The sequence below is a fragment of the Eumetopias jubatus genome, unplaced genomic scaffold (assembly GCF_037043125.1).
Source record: "Eumetopias jubatus isolate StellerSeaLion01/CBP00866 unplaced genomic scaffold, mEumJub1_p1.0 scaffold_7, whole genome shotgun sequence".
Taxonomy (NCBI): Eukaryota; Metazoa; Chordata; class Mammalia; order Carnivora; family Otariidae; genus Eumetopias; species Eumetopias jubatus.
In genome coordinates, this window is record NW_028274813.1 from 114,126,796 (window position 1) to 114,147,459 (window position 20,664).

General features: G+C 40.6%; 1 protein-coding gene across 3 annotated transcripts in view; it reads right to left on the reverse strand.

Annotated features, from left to right (window-relative positions):
* The window catches only part of SIN3A (SIN3 transcription regulator family member A), a 71,090-nt gene that overhangs the window by 28,119 nt on the left and 22,307 nt on the right, over nucleotides 1-20,664 (reverse strand). For all 3 annotated transcript variants that reach the window (XM_028100031.2, XM_028100029.2, XM_028100030.2), the window contains exons 3-13: nucleotides 18,324-18,500; nucleotides 13,860-13,966; nucleotides 12,854-13,136; nucleotides 11,552-11,803; nucleotides 9,897-10,049; nucleotides 9,618-9,776; nucleotides 7,752-7,841; nucleotides 4,882-5,000; nucleotides 3,905-4,115; nucleotides 3,483-3,599; nucleotides 913-1,151 (exon numbers count right to left, since the gene is read on the reverse strand). In XM_028100031.2, the coding sequence (XP_027955832.1) occupies nucleotides 913-1,151; nucleotides 3,483-3,599; nucleotides 3,905-4,115; nucleotides 4,882-5,000; nucleotides 7,752-7,841; nucleotides 9,618-9,776; nucleotides 9,897-10,049; nucleotides 11,552-11,803; nucleotides 12,854-13,136; nucleotides 13,860-13,966; nucleotides 18,324-18,500 (1,907 nt within the window). The remainder of the gene's footprint in view (nucleotides 1-912; nucleotides 1,152-3,482; nucleotides 3,600-3,904; nucleotides 4,116-4,881; nucleotides 5,001-7,751; nucleotides 7,842-9,617; nucleotides 9,777-9,896; nucleotides 10,050-11,551; nucleotides 11,804-12,853; nucleotides 13,137-13,859; nucleotides 13,967-18,323; nucleotides 18,501-20,664) is intronic.

Below are 20,664 nucleotides of genomic sequence, written 5' to 3' on the forward strand. Positions count from 1 at the left end.
TCTCTTTGCTGCAGGACTTCTAAGAACATTCACTACACTAATGTAAATGCAGAAGTCCGAGAGCAGAGAACTTGCATAGTAGTAATGCTCCTTTGCACACAGAGTTTGGGAATTTCTGATGGCACAACCGATCGAGGAGAGTAAAATCAAGCACTAGAACTGAAGAGTATCCTACATCTCAAAGCCAAAAGTTAAATGCTGCCAGCATGGCAAGAAGAGGGACAGCCTGTGCCAGCTCTTGAGCGAATGACTAGGGAGGAACAAGAAAAGCCGGGCATCTGTGAGCTGTGCAGCAGACAAGAGTTCCTTCACACCACCGTTGCAGGGGATACTGAGAGAGGTCCCAGCTGTTAGCTGGGATTCACAGCAAAGCGCCATGGACTTGGAGGAACCTGGGGCTCAGCTGTAGCTCTGGCCTCCTTGATGCCTGGTCTTGGGTGGGTACAACAGCCCCTCTACACCTCAGGCTGAAGGCTTGTCAGGAGGAAAAAGTAAGACGTTCTTGGTAAAAATGGCAAGCTAGCCTTTTTAAATAAACATCAATTTTACAAAGACAAAAAAGAGTGTTTTCCTTATTAAAAAACAAAGATGTTAACAATCGTTAATATTGAGTGGCAGGAATGTGAGTGGTTGTGTTCTACTTTGTTCTTTTCCATATTTTAAAATATCCCCTTAAACACAAAGAGCATTCCACTATGGACTTTCAAGGTTTGTTCTCTACTGCTGATTACACAGAACCCCATCAAGAAGCTCCATTATCCCATGCTGAACCTAATTTCCAACAACCAGTGTTGGGGTGAAATGGAGATCTTGTGGGATAGTAACCAGGTTGAAAATGAGGGCCTTAGTTAATGGGACACTGAATCTGTCATGAAGCACACTAAAGCACGAAGGGCACATTCAGTCAGTTACCTTTTGAGGACAATTGGGACGGCAATGGAAGGGTTCTTCCTCAGACCATCAATGATGTCAGCTGCTTTATCAGCATATATCCTCTGGAGTGCTTTTCGATGAATAACTTCCGATGTGCCCCCAAGGGTGTTGTCCAAGCGAAATTTGGCTTGTTCCTCAGCAGACAAGCGAGAAAGCTTCTTCTGTATTGCTTCCAGAACCCGGATCGTTGCCAGATTGGTTTCTAAAACTACATCAAGCTAATTCAAAAGACAAAGTGTGCTCAGAACCCAAACCAGAATAGAATAGCGGTCAAAAGTATGAAGTAGGGAGCCAAATTCCTTGGATTTGAATCCTAGCTCTGCCACAGTAGCCATACAAAATTCTATTTCCTTATCAATAAAATAGGGATAACATCACCTACTCTCATAGGCTGTTTTCTAGATTAGACAATATAATCCAAATAAAGGGTTTAGTGCAAGGCCCAGCACGTAACATCCAATAAAAGATAGATTAAGTGGTAATTGTTACTTCTAACAACACCAGTGTGCTTTGCTTAGGACTACTGACCCCAGACCACAGGGACCTCACAGGAGGCAACCTTACTGACACTTTCCCCTGAACTTTACTGGATTGTTAAAATCTGTTACAAATGATAAAATGAAAACAAAATGAAACAAAATACACAACAATCCCCAAAAGATGATAAATGATGATAAATCAGTCTTATGTGTAAGGTTTTTCAGGGTAACTTGAAATATTTAAATGTTTAATAGCCTTGTTCTACATTCAGTAATAATAAGAGCAGTGACTATCATTCCTTAAGGACTTCAATGTCGTATCTGTGAGTAATCATTTAAATTCTAACAGAACTCCTGGCACTTACTTTCTGGCAAGGGCCTACCCAGATCTGGTTAAGGATATGACTAGCAACCTTTGAGTAACTCTTGTCCTAAGCTTCACACAAAATTCTCCATATGAGAAACAGAAAATGAAGTAAACAAGAAGTCTCAGGGTCCCATGACCAAATGTCTATGGAAGTGTTCCCAGTGTGGCACAGTCGGTTGAGCTTTCAACTCATGGTTTCGGCTCGGGTCAGGATCTCAGGGTCCTGAGACTGAGCCCCTCAGGGGGGCTCAGCGCTCGGCGTGGAGTCTACTTGAGATTCCCCCCACCCGGCTCTCTCTGCCCCTCCCCTGCTCTGTGACATGTGTGTGCACGTGTACTCTCTCAAGCAAATAAATCTTAAAAAAAAAAAAAAAAGTGTCCCAAAGTAATTCTGATGAGCAGGATCCCCCACTAAACATCAATGCACATGTAGCATGATCAAGAAATAAATCTGTTTTTTTCAAGCCACTGAAATTTGGGGGTTGTCCACACTGCAGGATCACTAACCTATCCTGATGTATAAAGGAATGCTCCTTCAAACTAGCCCATCCCACTCAATCCTAAGCACATGCACACACACCTTCATCCTCATGCCTGTAATCACAGAAGGGAAATGCGGATGTTGCCTTTTATAGGCATACCAATTGAGGATAGGAACATCCTGTCAGAAAAAGATGCCAATCTCTGCTTTCTAACTCCTCATTTAACCTTACTAAACGTAGGTAACAAGGAAATGCTTTCTTCAGCCTGATACACATTCCATGGAAGTTAGCATCTGTCATGATTTCGTTTTGTGCAAATGGTTGAAACTCCTCATGAACACTGGGGCCAGTCACCTGCCAGTGACTGCCACAACATGTGGCTCTTCATTCAAGACATGCCAGAAACAGCTGAATCAAGTGTGAAGGGGGAATGGCTGGCAGAGCTAAATCAGCATGGATTTAAAAAAGAGCAAGATCTCTCCCATCTATATGAATAAGCAGGGCCAGTTACTTTTATATAGTAAATACATTAAATAGGATACACATCATTTTACCTCTTCAGACACATTGAACATTCCCTTTTTGTTGATATCAGTGAGCTAGATGTTTTAACACACTGGGGATTCTGAGCCCACTCTCACTGCTCCTACTCCTGTACGGAGGCTCTCCCAGCTCACTTATTTACTCCAGCTCTTCCCTTCCCGACTACTTTAAAATAAAGACCTAATTTCGCTTTCTTTCACAAGGAGCCAAATAAATAAGATATAGGAGAGAAGAATTCCAGTTCTCACAGGAGAGTTGGTTTGCTAACCATGTCAAGATACCTGCTAAGAATGACAATATACACTTTAAATAATTAAACCTCTTTAAGAAAGTCCAGTCAGCCTTAAGATATAAGATACGTATGTGTTTTGTATACCCTGTAAAACACAATAAACTTTAAAATGTTGTTAAAAATTCAAGGAATTATTATTCAGCCATCAATGGATAACTTCAAAAGGGTTAAAATGGCCTAGATAGGTTACACTTGCCCTAAAATACTAATATATTTGATGAACTCGTAAAGCATTGTAAGTAGAACAATAAGCATTTACTAGTGAAGAACATGAGCCTTTGGCTCTTTGGTCTTAAAAAGCCAAGCCTCACAGACAGGTATTTAAGATATCTTAGCATTTAGTGCCTCCCATTTCCACAACCTCCAAATGATGAAGGAGCTTGTACCTCAAAGCGTTCATCTTCACAACGATAGATGTGTTCTTCATACTGGGTTTTCTTGGAACTAACAAAGGTGGAGTCCTCAGACCAGGAAGGGAAGGAAACCCAAGTATCATTTAAAACCTTTGGGTAAAAGAAGAGAAACTGAAGCTAAAGTGTAACAAAGCTTTCTGGTAATTAAGCATTCTCGGTAAAAAGACAGACATAACTCTAGGGAATGGGAGAAATGACTAACATTACAGCTTTCACCTTTAGCAAGTTTGGAAAGATGGGAAAGGTTCTGGATAGTAGTATAAAACATTTTCTTCTGAGAAAAGACAAAGAAGGGACTTGATTTCCTCATTCACATAAATTCTCAATCCCTGGTGTCACTCCCTTCTGGAGGCAGGAGAAGATTGAGGGCTGATCCTTTCTAGGGAAAGCCTTACCTCTTTACAGAGAGGAGTCCGTCCTGTACACTTGGGCTGCTGGTAACTCTTTGGTAGGGCTCGATAGCTGGAGCCCAACCGTTTACAAGAGGCATAATCTATCTCCATGGCAATGCCCTCTGTGGCTCGCTCCTTTGGAAAGGTTTCCAGATGTACAGACTCCTTATAGCCCAGAAAATTTTTAAACCAATTAAACAATTCAGGGAATTTCCTAAAGAATCAAACCAAAAACTGGTGAGCAATTAGAAGCACGATGCAGTTATCCTGCTACTACTATTTGGTGTTGGGTCAGAACTCTGCTACCAGGGACAAATTCCAATGACAATTATTATTTCCTGCCTAAGAAGTCCTGCTTCTGAGCATCTGGCTTCCCCTTTTCTTGTAGAGCACTCCAAGACCAGTTAGGGTACTGATGGAAGAGTTGCACCAAAACTAAGCAATAACCAGCTGTTCTTCTAATCAAGAAGACCGCTTTAATGCTCAGATCATTCTTAGGTTGTCAAATACAGTCAAGATTCTAGAACCCCAGGGGTGCCTGGGTGGCTCAGTTGGTTGAGCGGCTGCCTTCGGCTCAGGTCATGATCCTGGAGTCCCGGGATCGAGTCCCGCGTCGGGCTCCCTGCTCAGCAGGGAGTCTGCCTCTCCCTCTGACCTTCCCTCTCTACCATTCTCTCTCTCTCTCAATAAATAAAAAAATCTTAAAAAAAAAAAAAAAGGATTCTAGAACCCCAGAAGAGACTGGTCTCTATAAACATCCAACAGTGGTCAGCGCACCGGGAAACCACTAGTCTTGGCCGATGCCCTCTCTGCCTAGTTTTCCATCTGTAGAGTTAAACTAGAAGAATTCCCGGAGGACTCCTGTGACACTGACATTTTATGAGTCAACTAACTGACCCACCATCATCAAATCATGTTTGCCCATCACATACCCTCACCTCCATAGCACCCATCAGGGCTGAGCCCTTCACTCCACTTACCCCAGGAAAGGAGAGACTAGCTGTACAAGCTCAGCCCGAGAGATCACCTCCTGGTTAAAGATAACAAGACAGCGCAGGAAATTCTCATAGGCCTCTGCACTCCGTAGAGCCTTTCGGACCTTATGGAGACAACAAGAGAAACAGTTAGATGGGAAATCAAGAGATCCCAGATTGCTTTTAAAAGATTGGGAAATTTAAAGTTATTTGATGATACTACAGGAGCTGATGTTAGTTTTTTTAGATGTGATAATGATTATGTTTGAGAAAAGTGTCACTTTAAAAGGAAACTTACTAAATACTTATGGATGAAATAACATAATATCTAGGATTTGTCTCCAAGTAAGCCAGGGTGGGTGAGAGTACATATGAAACAAGTACACTGGCTAGTAGGAGGGAACTGCAGAGGCTGGATGATGGGTACATGAGGAGTATTCCACTCGGCTCCTTCATTTCACATGTTTAAAATGTTCCACAATAAAAAAAATATAAATGAGATCCTAGAGTATTACATTTACCTTCTTATATGCTTGATTTTCCAACCATATCAGAGTTACCCTAGTTTTTGTTGCTTCTCCTGACAGATGGTTACAGCAAGAATCTTTGTCAACACTGTTTTTAAACTCTGGTAATCTTGAATAATTTTTTAAATAAGACACTTCTGTCCTCTGAACTGATCCTTTTCCTTCCTCCACTTATAACACTGAACACTTTAACATCCAAAAACCTAAAAATGGTCAATGGCATACACAAGGTAAAACTAGCCTGACTAGATGAGCAATGTGGAGTTTCAATTTCAAAAGTAAATATTTAGGGGCGCCTGGATGGCTAGGTCGTTAAGTGTCTGCCTTCAGCTCAGGTCATGATCCCAGGGTCCTGTGATCAAGTCCCCCATCAGGCTCCTTGCTCAGCAGGGAGCCTGCTTCTCCCTCTGCCTCTGCCTGCACCTCTCCCTGCTTGTGCTCACTCTCTCTCCCTGATGAATAAATAAATAAAATCTTAAAAAAAAAACCAAAAAACTGTAAAAAAAGTTTAAAAAGTAAAAAAAAAAAAAGTAAATATTTAGTATTGTGGTCCTTTAGTGAGGACTGTAGACAGATCCTCACCAAACCAAGCAGTTTAGCAACAACCCCTTCTCCAGGCTCCTGTATACTTTTATAACTATCAGCCAGTAGACATTACATGGAATATGCATTTTCACAAAGCCAAAGATGAAAGAGAACTGTCCTTTTTGTACTATACATAATATTGACTGACTTCTAATTTTTTATCAGCCTTTAAACATGCACAAAAGTAGACTGAATAGTCTAATGAACCCCATGTATTTGCCCAGCCTCAATGATCAATATATAGTAAATTCTATTTCATCTACAACTATTTCCTCCACCACTGAATTTTAAAGCATATTTCAGACATTTCATCTATACAGCTGACCTCTGAACAACATAGGTTTGAACTGTGTCCCACTTACACGGGGATTTTGATACATACAGCACTGTAAATGTATTTTCTCTTCCTTATGATTTTAATAACATTTTCTTTTCTCTAGCTTATTATACAGTATACTGTATAAAAAAAACATACAAAATATGTTACTCAACTGTTAAATATTATTGGTAAAGCTTCTGGTCAACAGTAAGTTTTTGAGGAGTCACAAGTTATACTCAGATTTTCAACCCGCATTGTTCAAGGGTCAACTATATCAGTATGTGTCTCTAAGAAATAAGTACTCCAAAGACAAACAAAAAAATACCATCACTCTTTAAAAAATTAACTTATTCACACACCACCCCTCCACTCTTGCATTGTCATTTGTTGGTTGTAAGCTGGGCTTCCACATTTCCCTTAAAAGCACCAAATGCCCAGGAAGCCCTCAGGAATGGTTCAAATCAGAGCCAAAGACTCAACTGTTAGGCAGGAGAGCTCACACAGGTGCAGCAGGCTAGAGAGAGATCAGGAGGCACCAATCATGGAGATGCTAAAACACCTGCCCTTTTGCAAAAAACCCAAAGTTGCAAGACAGGGTAAATCTGCACCAGATCATTCCAGGCTGGTTCCTGCCAGTGAGAAGTCTGACAGTTACCAATTACCCTGACGAAAGCAGCCCGCTAGTCATCAAGTTGACTCCAAGGAGGAAGTCAGACATAGGAGGAGAGTTAAACCAATACATCACACAACACTGTTTACACCAGTAATCGCAACGCTGGCTACTTATCAGGATCACCTAGGGAACTTTGAAAACATACAGTTATATCAGAAATCCCACAAACCCTATATGCAATACCACATATAAGTACCACAAGCAATTAGAAGATTACAAGTCATCTGAAGTCCTCAACAACTGGTACAGACCTGGATATACAGTGGGGAGCTCCAAACATCTTTCAAGAGTAACATCATGCATTTTTTATTTTATTTATTTCTTTTAAAGATTTTATTTATTTATTTGAGAGAGAGAGAATGAGAGATAGAGAGCACGAGAAGGAAGAGGGTCAGAGGGAGAAGCAGACTCCCCGCTGAGCAGGGAGCCCGATGTGGGACTTGATCCCGGGACTCCAGGATCATGACCTGAGCCGAAGGCAGTCGCCCAACCAACTGAGCCACCCAGGCGCCCAACATCATGCATTTTTTAAAAGCGGTCTTCCACCATGGGAAATCCTATAAACTACTTCACAAAACCCAAACAGACAATGCTATTTCCCTAGCTGTGCTAATGGTTCCGGTAGCCTGAAAGGACCTACAACTTAGAAACTATGTTAACAGGCAGAAAGTCCTATCAGCTTCAAGTCTCTATAACAAAATCTTCTTGGGGATTGGGTGATTTTCTTCTGGCATTAATAGCCTATATTAAATCTAATTCAATCATTACTCACCTTATCAAAAAACAATGATTCCGTTCCTACACCATGCTTGCTGGCATCTGCCATGGAAGAATCCTTTAAGCTGAGCAGTTTAGGTTTCTTCTGCAAAAAAGGAAAAATACACATGTGAGATCCAAGGAGTAGCGTTCTTGGAGTTTTATTTTCACCTGTGTTCAATGGGTCCATCACTGACCACTGCTGTCAATAATTTGCAACAAATGAGAGAATTCAAATCACTCACTCACTCTACCCCCTAAAAGATTTCCACCTATCTTCTCCATCTCACCCTGAGGTTCACAGATCATTCTATTTCCCAAATATTCTCTCTACAAATGGTCACCTCATTACTGTGATAACAGAACATCCTAACTTTTTCCATTAGCCAAAGTAACTTTATTTGGAACCTAGTGCCACTAGCTCATCTTAGAGGTGGAGGCAAAGAGTGGAAGCACATTGGCAGAAGTGGATAGAAATCAATCTTTAACCCGTAACTATAATTCAATTTAAAAATTCATGAAAAAAGGCACAATTTATTTTCCTAAGAGAAGGAATGACTCTCTCTCGTCAGCAAGATCTACTCGGACCAATTTAAGATTACGTTTTCAAAGGGAATGAGTAGGCCATGACATAACCGTCAGGCAAGAATTCACTTTTAAAAAGCCATCTCTCAACTACCTGCAAAGAAATGCACAAACTTTGGGAGAAACAGCACATTTACCTTGACCACCTCAGAGTGCACTCTCTCAAGATCCAAAGCCTCTGCTGCTTAGGCTGCCTAAGGAGAAAAGTAAGTAGGGAATTCTAATCCCCCTTTCTAGTGTTTCCACCTGAGGGTAATCAAGTGTGGGCGGGGACCAATGCAAGAGTGGAGCTTAACTGCCAACCTCATTCTTGCTACCCATATAACACTCTTTACTGAAGTGACGAAATATAAACTATTTCTACGTTCAATTTGCTTTCAAAAGGAAAAGCCATTACAAACACTAAAAAAAAGTCTGATTTCAAAAGTGTGAGCAACACCTGTCAGTCTTTGTAGTCCTCTTCTTGTTCACCAGTCACCTCCTACTGTTAGAAATTCCACTAACTTTTATTATTCATTCATTAGATTCTGCAGACACGTCCATCTCTTCCACATTACACACTGCTTTGGAATTCACTGAAGCAACATTCAGTACATACACCTAGCTCTGTCCCTAACACAGCTGCACTACATCAAAGTGGAAGAGCACAGGCTTAGCTTTCCGCAGGCAGACCACCGGTGTTTACTATAACGAGAAGCATCGTGTGATACATCACTAACAGAAATTTAAGATCCCCCCCTGCTACAGCCCAAAGGTCCTGCCTTGGAGATTACGATGATACAGGTAAGATCTGGCAACCCAACAAAGAAACCTGGGCAGGATGGGCCTCTAGACCAAAGAGATCTCACAAAGTATACACACTTTACTCACAGGAGGACTTTAGAGACCACTTGACTTATTTCTGAAACAATTAGCTTAATAATCTTCCTTCTTATTATCACAAGGCAGGTTGAAGGCACCAAGTCAGAGGAAGGGAAAAATTAGTAGGTCTCAGAAACCTTTAGCATCAAACAAAAAAAGACATGATGGCTAATAGCAAAAGAGAGAAAAAATATAGAGAAAACAATAAAAACTCAAAAAGTTCAGTAATTTGTGTCATCAGTGATATTCTAACATCCTTTTGCAAAGCCAGATAAGAAGCTTTGCATTGAGTTTCTGTGACATACACCAACTCACTCTGAGTATCCATGATCCAACTTTCAACACGCTTGGATAAGAACCCGTGAACAACCCTAGAGTACTTGTCCATGAGAACTGCTCCTGAGAGTCAGACTGTGCAGCCGCCGCCCACTCTCACCTTTACCGGAGGGGTGGTTCCCGATCCCGAGTGCCGACGGATCTGGCAGCCATTCTGGTTGGGCCTCTGTGGCTTGTTGTTCAGCTGCGGCTTCTTCACAGTGCCTCCATGGTCATTTCTCACGGAATCAACCTTCTCAGCGGTTGTTTTGCTTAAAAGCTAAGTAAGACACATGAAAGAAATTATATCATTTAAAAAAAGTCAGCTTCTGTTTCCAGCTTCCTAACTTATTTAAGATAGTAATTCTAAATAGTGTAGTTCTTTCTAAGTAAAACTTACCACAGAGCTGTTGGCATCTGGTAGGAACTGTCCAAACTCTGACAACAGATCTTCCTGATTTTTAAAAAGACGAGCCACCTGGGCATAGACCTCCTGCTCAGTCAATGCTGGAGTGTAGTTTCCTCCAGCTTCCTTGGCATTTCGTTGCTCTTTCTGACAGGAAATTGCAAATGGGAAGGTATCATATTAGAAGGCCACTGTTTTGAATGACTCCCTTTTGCACACTTTCTGGGATGTTATCTACTTGGGCTGTACCTAAGAAGAAAAGTCTCTGTTCTTAGCACTTGTTTTAACTGCAAGCTTTTAAGGAGAAATGAGTGGAAGATGGTGGCTGACAATTTTTTTAAAACTAGGACAGGGGTAATGTTCATAGCAGCAATGTCCACAATAGCCAAACTGTGGAAAGAGCCGAGATGCCCTTCAACAGATGAATGGACAAAGAAGATGTGGTCCATATCTACAATGGAATATTACTCAGCCATCAGAACGGATGAATACCCAACTTTTACATCAACATGGATGGGACTGGAGGAGATTATGCTAAGTGAAATAAGTCAAGCAGAGAAAGTCAGTTATCCTATGGTTTCACTTATTTGTAGAACATAAGGAATAGCATGGAGGACATTAGGAAAAGGAAGGGAAAAATGAAGGGGGGGAATCGGAGGGAGAGATGAACCATGAGAGACTATGGACTCTGGGAAACAAACTGAGGGTTCTAGAGGGGAGGGGGGTGGGGGGATGGGTTAGCCCGGTGATGGGTATTAAGGAGGGCACGTACTGCATGGAGCACTGGGTGTTATACGCAAACAATGGATCGTGGATCACCACATCAAAAACTAATGATGTATTGTATGGTGACTAACATAACATAAAAAAAAAACAAAAACAAAAACAAAAACCCAGGACAGGGATGCCTGGCTGACTCAGTTGGAAGAACATGCAACTCTTTTTTATATTTTTTATTGTTATGTTAATCACCACACATTACATTAGTTTTTGATGTAGTGTTTCACGATTCATTGTTTGTGCATAACACCCAGTGCTCCACGCAGAACGTGCCCTCTTTAATACCCATCACCAGGCTAACCCATCCCCCCACCCCCCCCCTCTAGAACCCTCAGTTTGTTTCTCAGAGTCCATCGTCTCTCATGGTTGGTCTCCCCCTCCGATCTCCCCCCCTTCATTCTTCCCCTCCTGCTATCTTCTTCTTCTAGAGCATGCAACTCTTGATCTCGGGGTCATGAATTCGAGCCCCACGTTGGGTACAGAGGTTAAATAAATAACCTTTAAAAAATAAAAGAATAAATAAAAGTAAGACAGTATACGTGAATGCTCAGGGGACCATTACCAACCAATAAAACACAATACATTAGAGAAATGTCTCCTCCTTCAACTGTAGATGGAACTACACTACACAAACATCCTCTAAACCCCCCAAGATAATAAGCATCTGCTTCACAGGGCAGTAACTTAAAAATCCTGTTTAGTTGTTATAAAGCAATTAAAGTCAGGCAAATCAAACTAGCTTTATAAACACACATCACAGTTTTTAACCTGTTGACTTCCAGTAACAATTAAGAGAACATAATAATGGTTATTCAAGTTCTTCTCTGACCAGATGCCCTCAGCATGTGACCTGGTTAAGACTCTCTTACCTGATATGTGTGCAAAATCTCCAGGAACGCTTTGTAGATGTCTGGTTGGCCCTGGAACCTGTTCTTGATTTTATTAACATAGTTGATGGCATGATTAAACTCCACAGGCTGATTGTTCTGCAAGGATGGGGCCGTTCCCAACGAGATTGTCACTGGTGTATGAGGCTGAACAGGTGGAGAGCGCGGGGATGCATACGGTGGGAGAGGGGGAGTCTGCTGACTGGCTGGAGTATGTGCTTGTAGTTGGGAAGGCTAAAAAGAAAAAAGTCATTATTCTCTTCAGGAACACAGATGATCTGACATAGGAAAAAAGGTCAAACTAAAGAGAAACAAGATGTCTGATCAACAAACATCCTTAATTCACTCTGGCCAGGCCATTTTAGCCCAACTCAAATCATACTGGGCAGAGGTGGGGGGTGCAAAGGGCTCACACATTCTAATACAGATATTTTAGTCCCAAATTTTCTAAATACAACCTGAAAAGTGGCTGCATCTCCAATTACAGGGAAGAATTTTTCTAATGCAATTTTTAAGCTCACTCAACAGGTGCAAACAGAAGAGGGGCGGGGGGAAAGAACAACCAACCCTCACTCTCCATATCTTTAATGTAAAAAGACACTTGTTGCAGAAATCCACATAAAAATCTTCTAAACTACCTCTGTCCAATAGAACTGAGGTAATGGCAATGTTCTTTCACACTGCACGGTCCTACAGAATACATCCACTAAGCCACCTGGGGCTACTGAGCACTTGAAATGTAGCCATTACAACTGAGAAACTGAATTTAATTAGTTTAAATTTAAACACAGCCATATGTGGCTAGTGGCTACAGTATCAGACAGTGCAGTTCTAGAATAAGAACATTCCACCACCATCATCACCACCATCAATAGGGTCTTCTGCTTGGCTTGATATGAACTAATCTGGTAAATGGAGTGACTTTTATAAAATGATGACCCTGTGGGCAGTAGCATAATCTGATCATCAGATGACCATTTCCGCCTGTGCTGTCAAAGTACTAGTACACAAGTAAAGTGGCCATCTGTTGGGGTGCTCATGGGTTCACTAGGCAGGAGGTGGAGACAAAACAAGTCCTTACAGGTTACGGATGTGTTGATTTAAACAGATATCTAAATATATGGAAGGTAAATGTAAACCAACTTATAGGGATGTGACTATGGCATCTTCTCTGGTGAAATCATTACAACTGTTGTCTCTAAGTCTTATATAAAGGGGAAATGTCAAAGGAAGGTGCTCTCTAAGGATGCATTTTACATGATGCAAAGTATTCCAAGTGCTCACCTTGCTGACTTTGGCAGGTGGGGGCTGAGGAGCTGGCTGGGCAGGAGCTGGGGCTGACTGGGCTGAAGGCTGGGAAGGATGTTGGGGTGGTGGTTGAGGCTGGGGCTGGATGCCATGGGTGGGGATCTGATGAACCTGGCCAGGAGTTGTCACGTTCACCATGTCATTGGTTTGCACCTCAATCTTGTAGCCAGGGGGCAAGAAGGTATTGAAGCCCATAATCAGGTCAGGGTGGCCTTTGAACAGCTGGGACACACGACTAATCACTCCTGGAGTGTCAATGCTGATTAAAACAAAAAACAAAACACACACACACACACACACACACACACACACACACACACACACAAACACAAAAATTAAAGTGGCAAGCTTGACAACACCCTATTAAGAAAAAAATACACATTCCACTAGGTTCTCTGAACAGGAAAACAACTAAAAATCAACCTGCATTATTACAAAATCAACAAAACATAAAGAACTCTGACATTGCAAAGCAATTTTAGCCCTATATTCAAAGAGGTTCGGTCACAATTTTGAACAGAATCTACATTCATGGTAACAGTCCTAACAAGCAGATACTCAAGAGTTAATCAAAGCAGCAATTCCCATGCAAGATCCACCCTCTGACACACCAGTATAAATCATTATGTGTCTACGTTTTTCACGAATTATTCTAACAGTGAACCATGCCAGAATATTAGTGTATCTTAAATCAACTCAAAGAGCCGGTAGCCTAATCATTACCAGTCTACTTCCCTGATTGAGGTGAAGTACTAAGAAAAATTTTAGTTAAGAAAAATTAACCAATAGGGAGAATACAAAGGTCTAGGGCCCGTAACTGTCATCAATAAGGCAATACATAAAATAAAAGCAAGACCCTAAAAATTAAACCCCCCAAAAGACCGCATCCTTTATCTTTCAGCACATGAGAATGAGCCATATCCTCCCTCCAAAATCAACATTTCAAGCACAAAGCTTGAATACAACCACAGAGATCTTTTACCTCTGAGATTTAAATTCCTTCATGATGTCAAGGAAATCATTGTAGACCTGAGGCTGACTACCAAATTGCAGCTTCACTTGGTCAAGATAGGACAGCGCATCCTCCACCTGAGGTAGGGATAAATCTCAAGGTTATAAAAAGAAAGTAAACCAAGAATTATTAAAAAACAAATGATTTATGCCTAAATAAAATTAACGTACTAAATGAAATAAAAATATAGTAAATATACATGAGAGTATTAAAAAATTAGTATGGATGCCAATAAGACTCAAGCTTAAAATAAAAATCAATTCATAAAATTTGTAGCCTTGCCTTGGATAATTTTGGGGAGAATGATTAGAGAAAAAATCATCACATTAATATAGTATTCACTTATTCATTCATTTATTCATTTCACAAATATCTACTAAGCTACAACATACCACACCAGGCCCAACATGAGGTACTAAGGAGTCAATGACAAAAAAGCCACAGCCCCTGCTCTACAGAAGTTCATTCACATCTAGTTGGGAATTCTAATACAGCGGGATAAATGGGGGATCACCGAATGCCCAGAGGGCACATGGGAAGGGCACTTCTGCACTAAGAAAAACCCATGGGCACATAAAGGAGGGCTTCCCCAAGAAGTGACGTCTAAATCTAAACTGAGTCCTAAGGATGAGTACAAGTTAGCACAAACGAAGACAGACCTACAAAGAAAGTCAGAGGAAGCATCATGAGCAAAATCCCAGACAGGACACCATCTGGTAGACTGGGAAAACTGAAAACAGTTTAGTTTGGCTGAAGGATCTGTGGTGAAAAGGAGGAACGTGGCAGGAAGAATGACAAGAGAAGAGACAGGAGAGCAAGCAGGATCTAGACCCCAAAAGGCCTTGTAAATCTTATTAAAAAGCAGTATAGGGGTGGCGCGCATGGGTGGTTCAGTCGGTTAAGCACCTGACTTCGGCTCAGGTCATGATATCAAGGTCCTGGGATCAAGCCTCTAGTCTGGCTTGACACTCAGCGGGGAGTCTGCTTGTCCCTCTGCCCCTCCCCTCACTCGTGCTCCCACTCTCTCTCAAATAAATAAAATCTTTAAAAACAAAACAAAGACCAAAAAAAACCCCAAACAGTTTAGGGGTGCCTAGCTGGCTCAGTAGGTTAAGCATCCAACTCTTGATCTTGGCTCAAGTCATGATCTCAGGGTGGTGAGATCAAGCCCTGCATCGGGCCCTGGGCTGGGAGAGGAGCCTGCTTAAGATTCTCTCTCTCTCCCTTTGCTCCTCCCCCTTCATATTCAGAACTTTCCATACTGAAATGCTTCATTAATGATCAAGGTGATGGAACATAAAACTAAGTTTGCAGAAGAAACAAAGACTTTGGAAGATATTTAAGAATAGCATTCACGGGGCGCCTGGGTGGTTTAGTCATTAAGCGTCTGCCTTCAGCTCAGGTCATGATCCCAGGGTCCTGGGATCAAGCCCCACATTGGGCTCTCTGCTCAGTGGGAAGCCTGCTTCTCCCTCCCCCAAACCCCCTGCTTGTATTCCCTCTCTCTCTGTCTCTCTGTCAAAATAAATAAATAAAATCTTAAAAAAAAAAAGAATAGTATTCACAACCACATGACAAAGGAAGATTGTCAAAAATAAACACAAAATTGTGAATAAAAAAGTAAGCATGCTATGGTATAATAATAATTACTACAGAGAGAAAAAGTGCAGCTGCCTGAATCAAAGAAATTATGTGATATGTTTATGTCTAGAGAAAAAAAGGTACTGGTCACAGTGAACTACTATTTAAATTAGTTATAAACCAACACTATGCTTAAAAAATACCCAGCATGACAACCACATTATAAATGAACTATCTGGGGGCCTGGGTGGCTTATCCGACTCTTGATTTCGTCTTAGGCCATGATCTCAGGATTGTGAGATTGAGGTCGGTGTCGGACTCCATGCTGGGCTAGGAGCCAGCTTAAGATTTTCTCTCTCCCTCTGCCCCTCCACCCCAATAAACAAACATACTATCTGTATGTAAACATAGTGAGGAAATTCTCTCATTACCTAAAGTATAGTTCAACTCTTTACAAAAGAGTGTATGAGGCTCTAGGAACCACAGCTTAGAAGAAAACAACCTGGAGCTGGTCCTTCTGAAGCTACAGTCCTAGGGAAGTACTTGGGGAGGCCCCAAGTCTGCTGATGTATTTTCTTGGCTCACTTCAACAGGCCTTTATTATTGAGGTCCCTAACCTCTTAAAGTTCACAATCTTGTAGGGGAAACAAACACAAACAACTGTAAAGAGAACTTGCTAAAGATGTGCCAAATATCTATGCTGCTAGCATTCAACAAGTAGCTAAATCACATCAAACATGCCTGAAATTATTCAAATCTTTCTTGTCATCAATCTGCCAAAGACAAAAAAGAAAGTATAGACAATGCTGATGCTTGAAATAACCTAAGTATTTTCACTGAACACTCCTCATTATAGAATATAAATAGTTTATTGAAGTTGATTCAAATGCTTGTAAAGCATTTTAAGACTGATCCAAAAATGGCAGGCAATGTGGGAATACATTGAATGAAGCTACAATGGAGGCACAAAAAAGCACTTTACCCCTCCTCATCAGAACGGGAATTCAACACGTTATTGTATCCAGGAATCATATACAAGAGTGAGAAGAGAAGGAACAGAGCAACTGACTCCGCCCATGACTCACTCTATAACCTCAACTCCAGAACGCTTTCTTGCTTCCTTGACTGTTTCTGTAAAACAGACAAGGCACATCTGTATACTTATACCCAAGTCAGGGAGAAGAGTAAAATAGTGCTGTGCTTTCATAGGACTGGCTGAAAAAGCCTATAGAAATAAACATTTCTGTTAGTTTAACAGCAAGTTTAGAAGCTCTTTGGCATCATTAAGGTATTAACTAATTGCTGAATTAAATCATACCAACCAACTTTAAAAAATATTTTCAGGACTTTGTGAAATGCTAAGTTCATGGCAATAATACAGTTTGGTACACAGCCATCACTCTACAAGGAGACAGGCAAAATGTTTTAAGAAAAACATCAATATAGCTTACACAAATTTTCCCAAAGATAGAGCCCAGAGTGAAGTTTCAGGCCCAAATAATTTGTATTCTCTTTAAAGACTAAGCCTAAGTATAGCCAACTCTTTTTTTTTTAAGTATAGTCAACTCTTAATTACTTAATATAGACAAAATAAATTTTACAAAATCCCTCTATATAGTTTAGTTTTGGTATGCTTTATATATTTATGTAGCATTTAGTTTCCTTAGGCCAAAATTAAACAAGTCCCTGAGAACTCAAACCAATGTGGGCAGGGATTAGGGAGAACTAGATTTAAGTATCAAGGAAAACAGAGGGCCGAAATGTTTGCTACACATGGAAGTATTCTTCAAGGGTATACTCTTCATTCCCACCTGGACACTATTTAATTAGGCTGATAGGACCAAATGAAGACCCAACATCCCATTTCTTTATAGTTCTTTAATTTGTATTTCTTGCAACTCGATTTGAAATTTTATATAAGGGCGCCTGGGTGGCTCAGATGGTTAAGCGTCTGCTTTCGGCTCAGGTCATGATCCCAGGGTCCTGGGATCGAGTCCAGCATGGGGCTCCTTGCTCAGCAGGGAGTCTGCTTCTCCCTCTCCCTCTGCCTCTCCCCCTGCTTGTTCTCTCTCTGTCTCTCTCATAAATGAATAAATAAAATCTTAAAAAAAAAAAGAAATTTTATATAAATGTAAAATTAGAAAAAATGAAATCTGGAACACTTACTCCAACAATTACTTATTTTGAAAAGTAACATTCCAGTAAGCAGAGAGAGGGTTAGCTGGGAACACAAGCTCCACTTCTCCACAGATGCCTCATGAATTTCAAAAGCACTGAAAACCTACAGCACATACTCAGCAGAACAGATGAAAACACTGACACTTCATTCACAATTATAGTCTTCCCCAATCTTTATAAAGGTTCCCAAAAAAGGAGCATGTGTTTTACAAGGATGGACTGGAAGATGCCAGCCCATTCAGCTATTTATAAGCAGGGATAAAAAGATTAAATCGTAAGGTAATACTGGACCCAGTTACTGTACAGGACCGTAGCCAACCACGTGTATGCTCAATAAAACCTTCTGCCATACTAAGAACTAAGAGTTCAAAAGGAGATATCCAAAAAAATGGACCTTGTTTATTGCGTATGAAAACAGTCCCTCTATCCTGACACGTCTGAGTACCATGCATTCATACATTCCAAGAACATTTCTTGAATGTAATTCTCTGGATCAGGCACTGAGGGTAAGATGGGAAATCTAAGTAGGTTTTAAAACAAAAACAAAGTAAAACTCGTGATTCAACCCCTAGTCTGGCATGTTAAAAGTTATAATGCCACTACTAATAGACTGAAGCCGATGCTTCCTGCTGAGAGACAGAACTTTTTAATGGAAGAAGAGGAGCTGAATATCACCTTAAGCCTCTGAAATTGCTGCTGTCCCTGCACTGGTGCGACTGGCGGGGCGGGATGAGCATGACTCTGGACCCCCTGGCCTCCATGGGGCTGCACAGCGGCCGGGTGATGGTGGCCACTGTGAACCGCTGTGATGCTGGGCCCGTGACCGCCAGAGCTCGGAGGCACTGCTGAAACCTGGGGCGACAAAAGGCAGACAAAAAACGTCAAGGCTTCTACATTCTTCCCCAGATGCATCTAGAAGACATGCATGTGTACCTTTGCACACACACACAGAATTACAGCTCTTCCTTGACTTATGATGGGGTTACATCCCGATAAATCTATTTTAGGCTAAAAATATCCTAAGTTGAAAATGCATTTCATACAGCTACCCTATCAAACATCATAACTCAGCCTAGCCTACCTTAAATGTGCTTAGAACACTTACAGTAGCCACAGTTGGGCAAAATCATCTCACACAAAGCCCATTTTATAAGAAAGTGTTGAATATCTCAGGTAATATGTTGACTACTATACTAAGAGAAAAACTGGAATGGCCTGAGGGTATCGGTAGTTTACCCTCGTGATCGCGTGGCTGACCAGGAGCGGAGGCTGCCACTGCCCAGCATCAGACGAGACTACAGTACTTCATAGTGCTAGCCTGAGAAAAGACCCAGAGTCAAAATTCCAAGTATGGGTTCTACTATAAATCACTTTCACATTATCATAAATTTGAAAAATTGGAGGGGCGCCTGCATGCCCTTAAAAAGTCGTTAAGCGTCTGCCTTCGGCTCAGGTCACGATCCCAGGGTCCTGGGATCGAGCCCCACATTGGGCTCCCTGCTCAGCAGGAAGCCGGCTTCTCCCTCTCCCACTCCCCCCTGCTTGTGTTCCCTCTCTCACTGTCTGTCAAATAAATAAATAAAATCTTAAAAAAAAAAAAAAAGAAAGAAAAGAAAAATTGGAAGTCAAACTATCCTATCCTAAGTCGGGGACCATCAGTAATTAGAAATCCTAATTTCCCACAAAAGGGAACTGGTGAAATGAAATCACCCATATTACAACAGAATTCTCTGCCACTATTAAAAATTATATGGCTCAATACTTCTCAAACTATCTATGGCAAAGGTCCCATCTTGTTTTTTTCTTCAATTCCAATTCATCATGGGCCACTACTTTTATAAAATATGATAAAAATGAATTACTAGAGAAGTGGAATGAAAAATAAGTAAGCCCGTAATTTCCATCCCCACATTTTACAGATATATTACAAAATTACTATGTCCAAATCGCTGTAAGTTTCTAAATACTCTCAATTTCTATACACATGTCATAATAGACTAATAATAAACTATGCACATCAGCCATCTGTGGACCACACTCTGAATAGCACTAATATAGATACATATATTTTCACATTATAAAATGTTCATAATCTCTGAGTTAAATGTATTCATGTGCTGCATATGGTTTTAAACTTTTAAATATTTTTTTAGAAAGCAGTATCTATGAATCAATAAAAAGATTTTAAACCTTAGGTGACAAATATATAGCAAAATGTTAGCATTTTATCTTGTGGTGATGGAATTAGAGATGACTTTTATTTTGCTTTATTTTGCTTATCCTTATTTTCTATTTCTATCCCTATTTATTTTGCCTATCCTTATTTGCTAAACAAAACTTTCTTCCAAATTGTTAGTGGTTTGGCCTCAAACATAATTATTTTCTATTCTTTCTCTCATTCTCTTATAAGCTTAGAGTGAAATAAAACACAAGCTCCTTTCCTTCCATTTCTATTGCGAAAAATGCTACACAAAATTTCCAAAGCTTTTTTTATTTTCCTGTTTCAGAACTGTTAATCACCACAGAAGACAACTAAGGAAGGACAATATCCTTGATTTGCACATCTCCAAAATAAGAAGACTAAACAACGTGAGACTTAATCTAAACAATGGAAGTTGTATACTACAATGTAAGAGAGGATTAATTTTTTTTTTGAAGTCCCCACAAATTTATAAAGATTCCCCTGGACAGAGGGGAGGGTGGGAAATAGACAACTACTTACAAATCCCCACAAACAATAGTTACACATTAGGAGTAAAAAGAAACTATTTGGACAATTCTGAAAGCTCTAATATATCTCTAGCAAGGATTATTATTCTGAGCTTCTATATTCCAACATACATGTTTTGAACAGTTTTTTAAAAGGCTTAATTGGAGCTTATAAATACTTGAGATGACTAGCTTTATGTGAGCACATTATAGTTTCTAATATATGAATAGATGCAACTATCCCAAGTATAGGAAACAGTCATCAATCTGTTCAGATAAAAGTAATCACCCAAGAAAAACAAGCAAC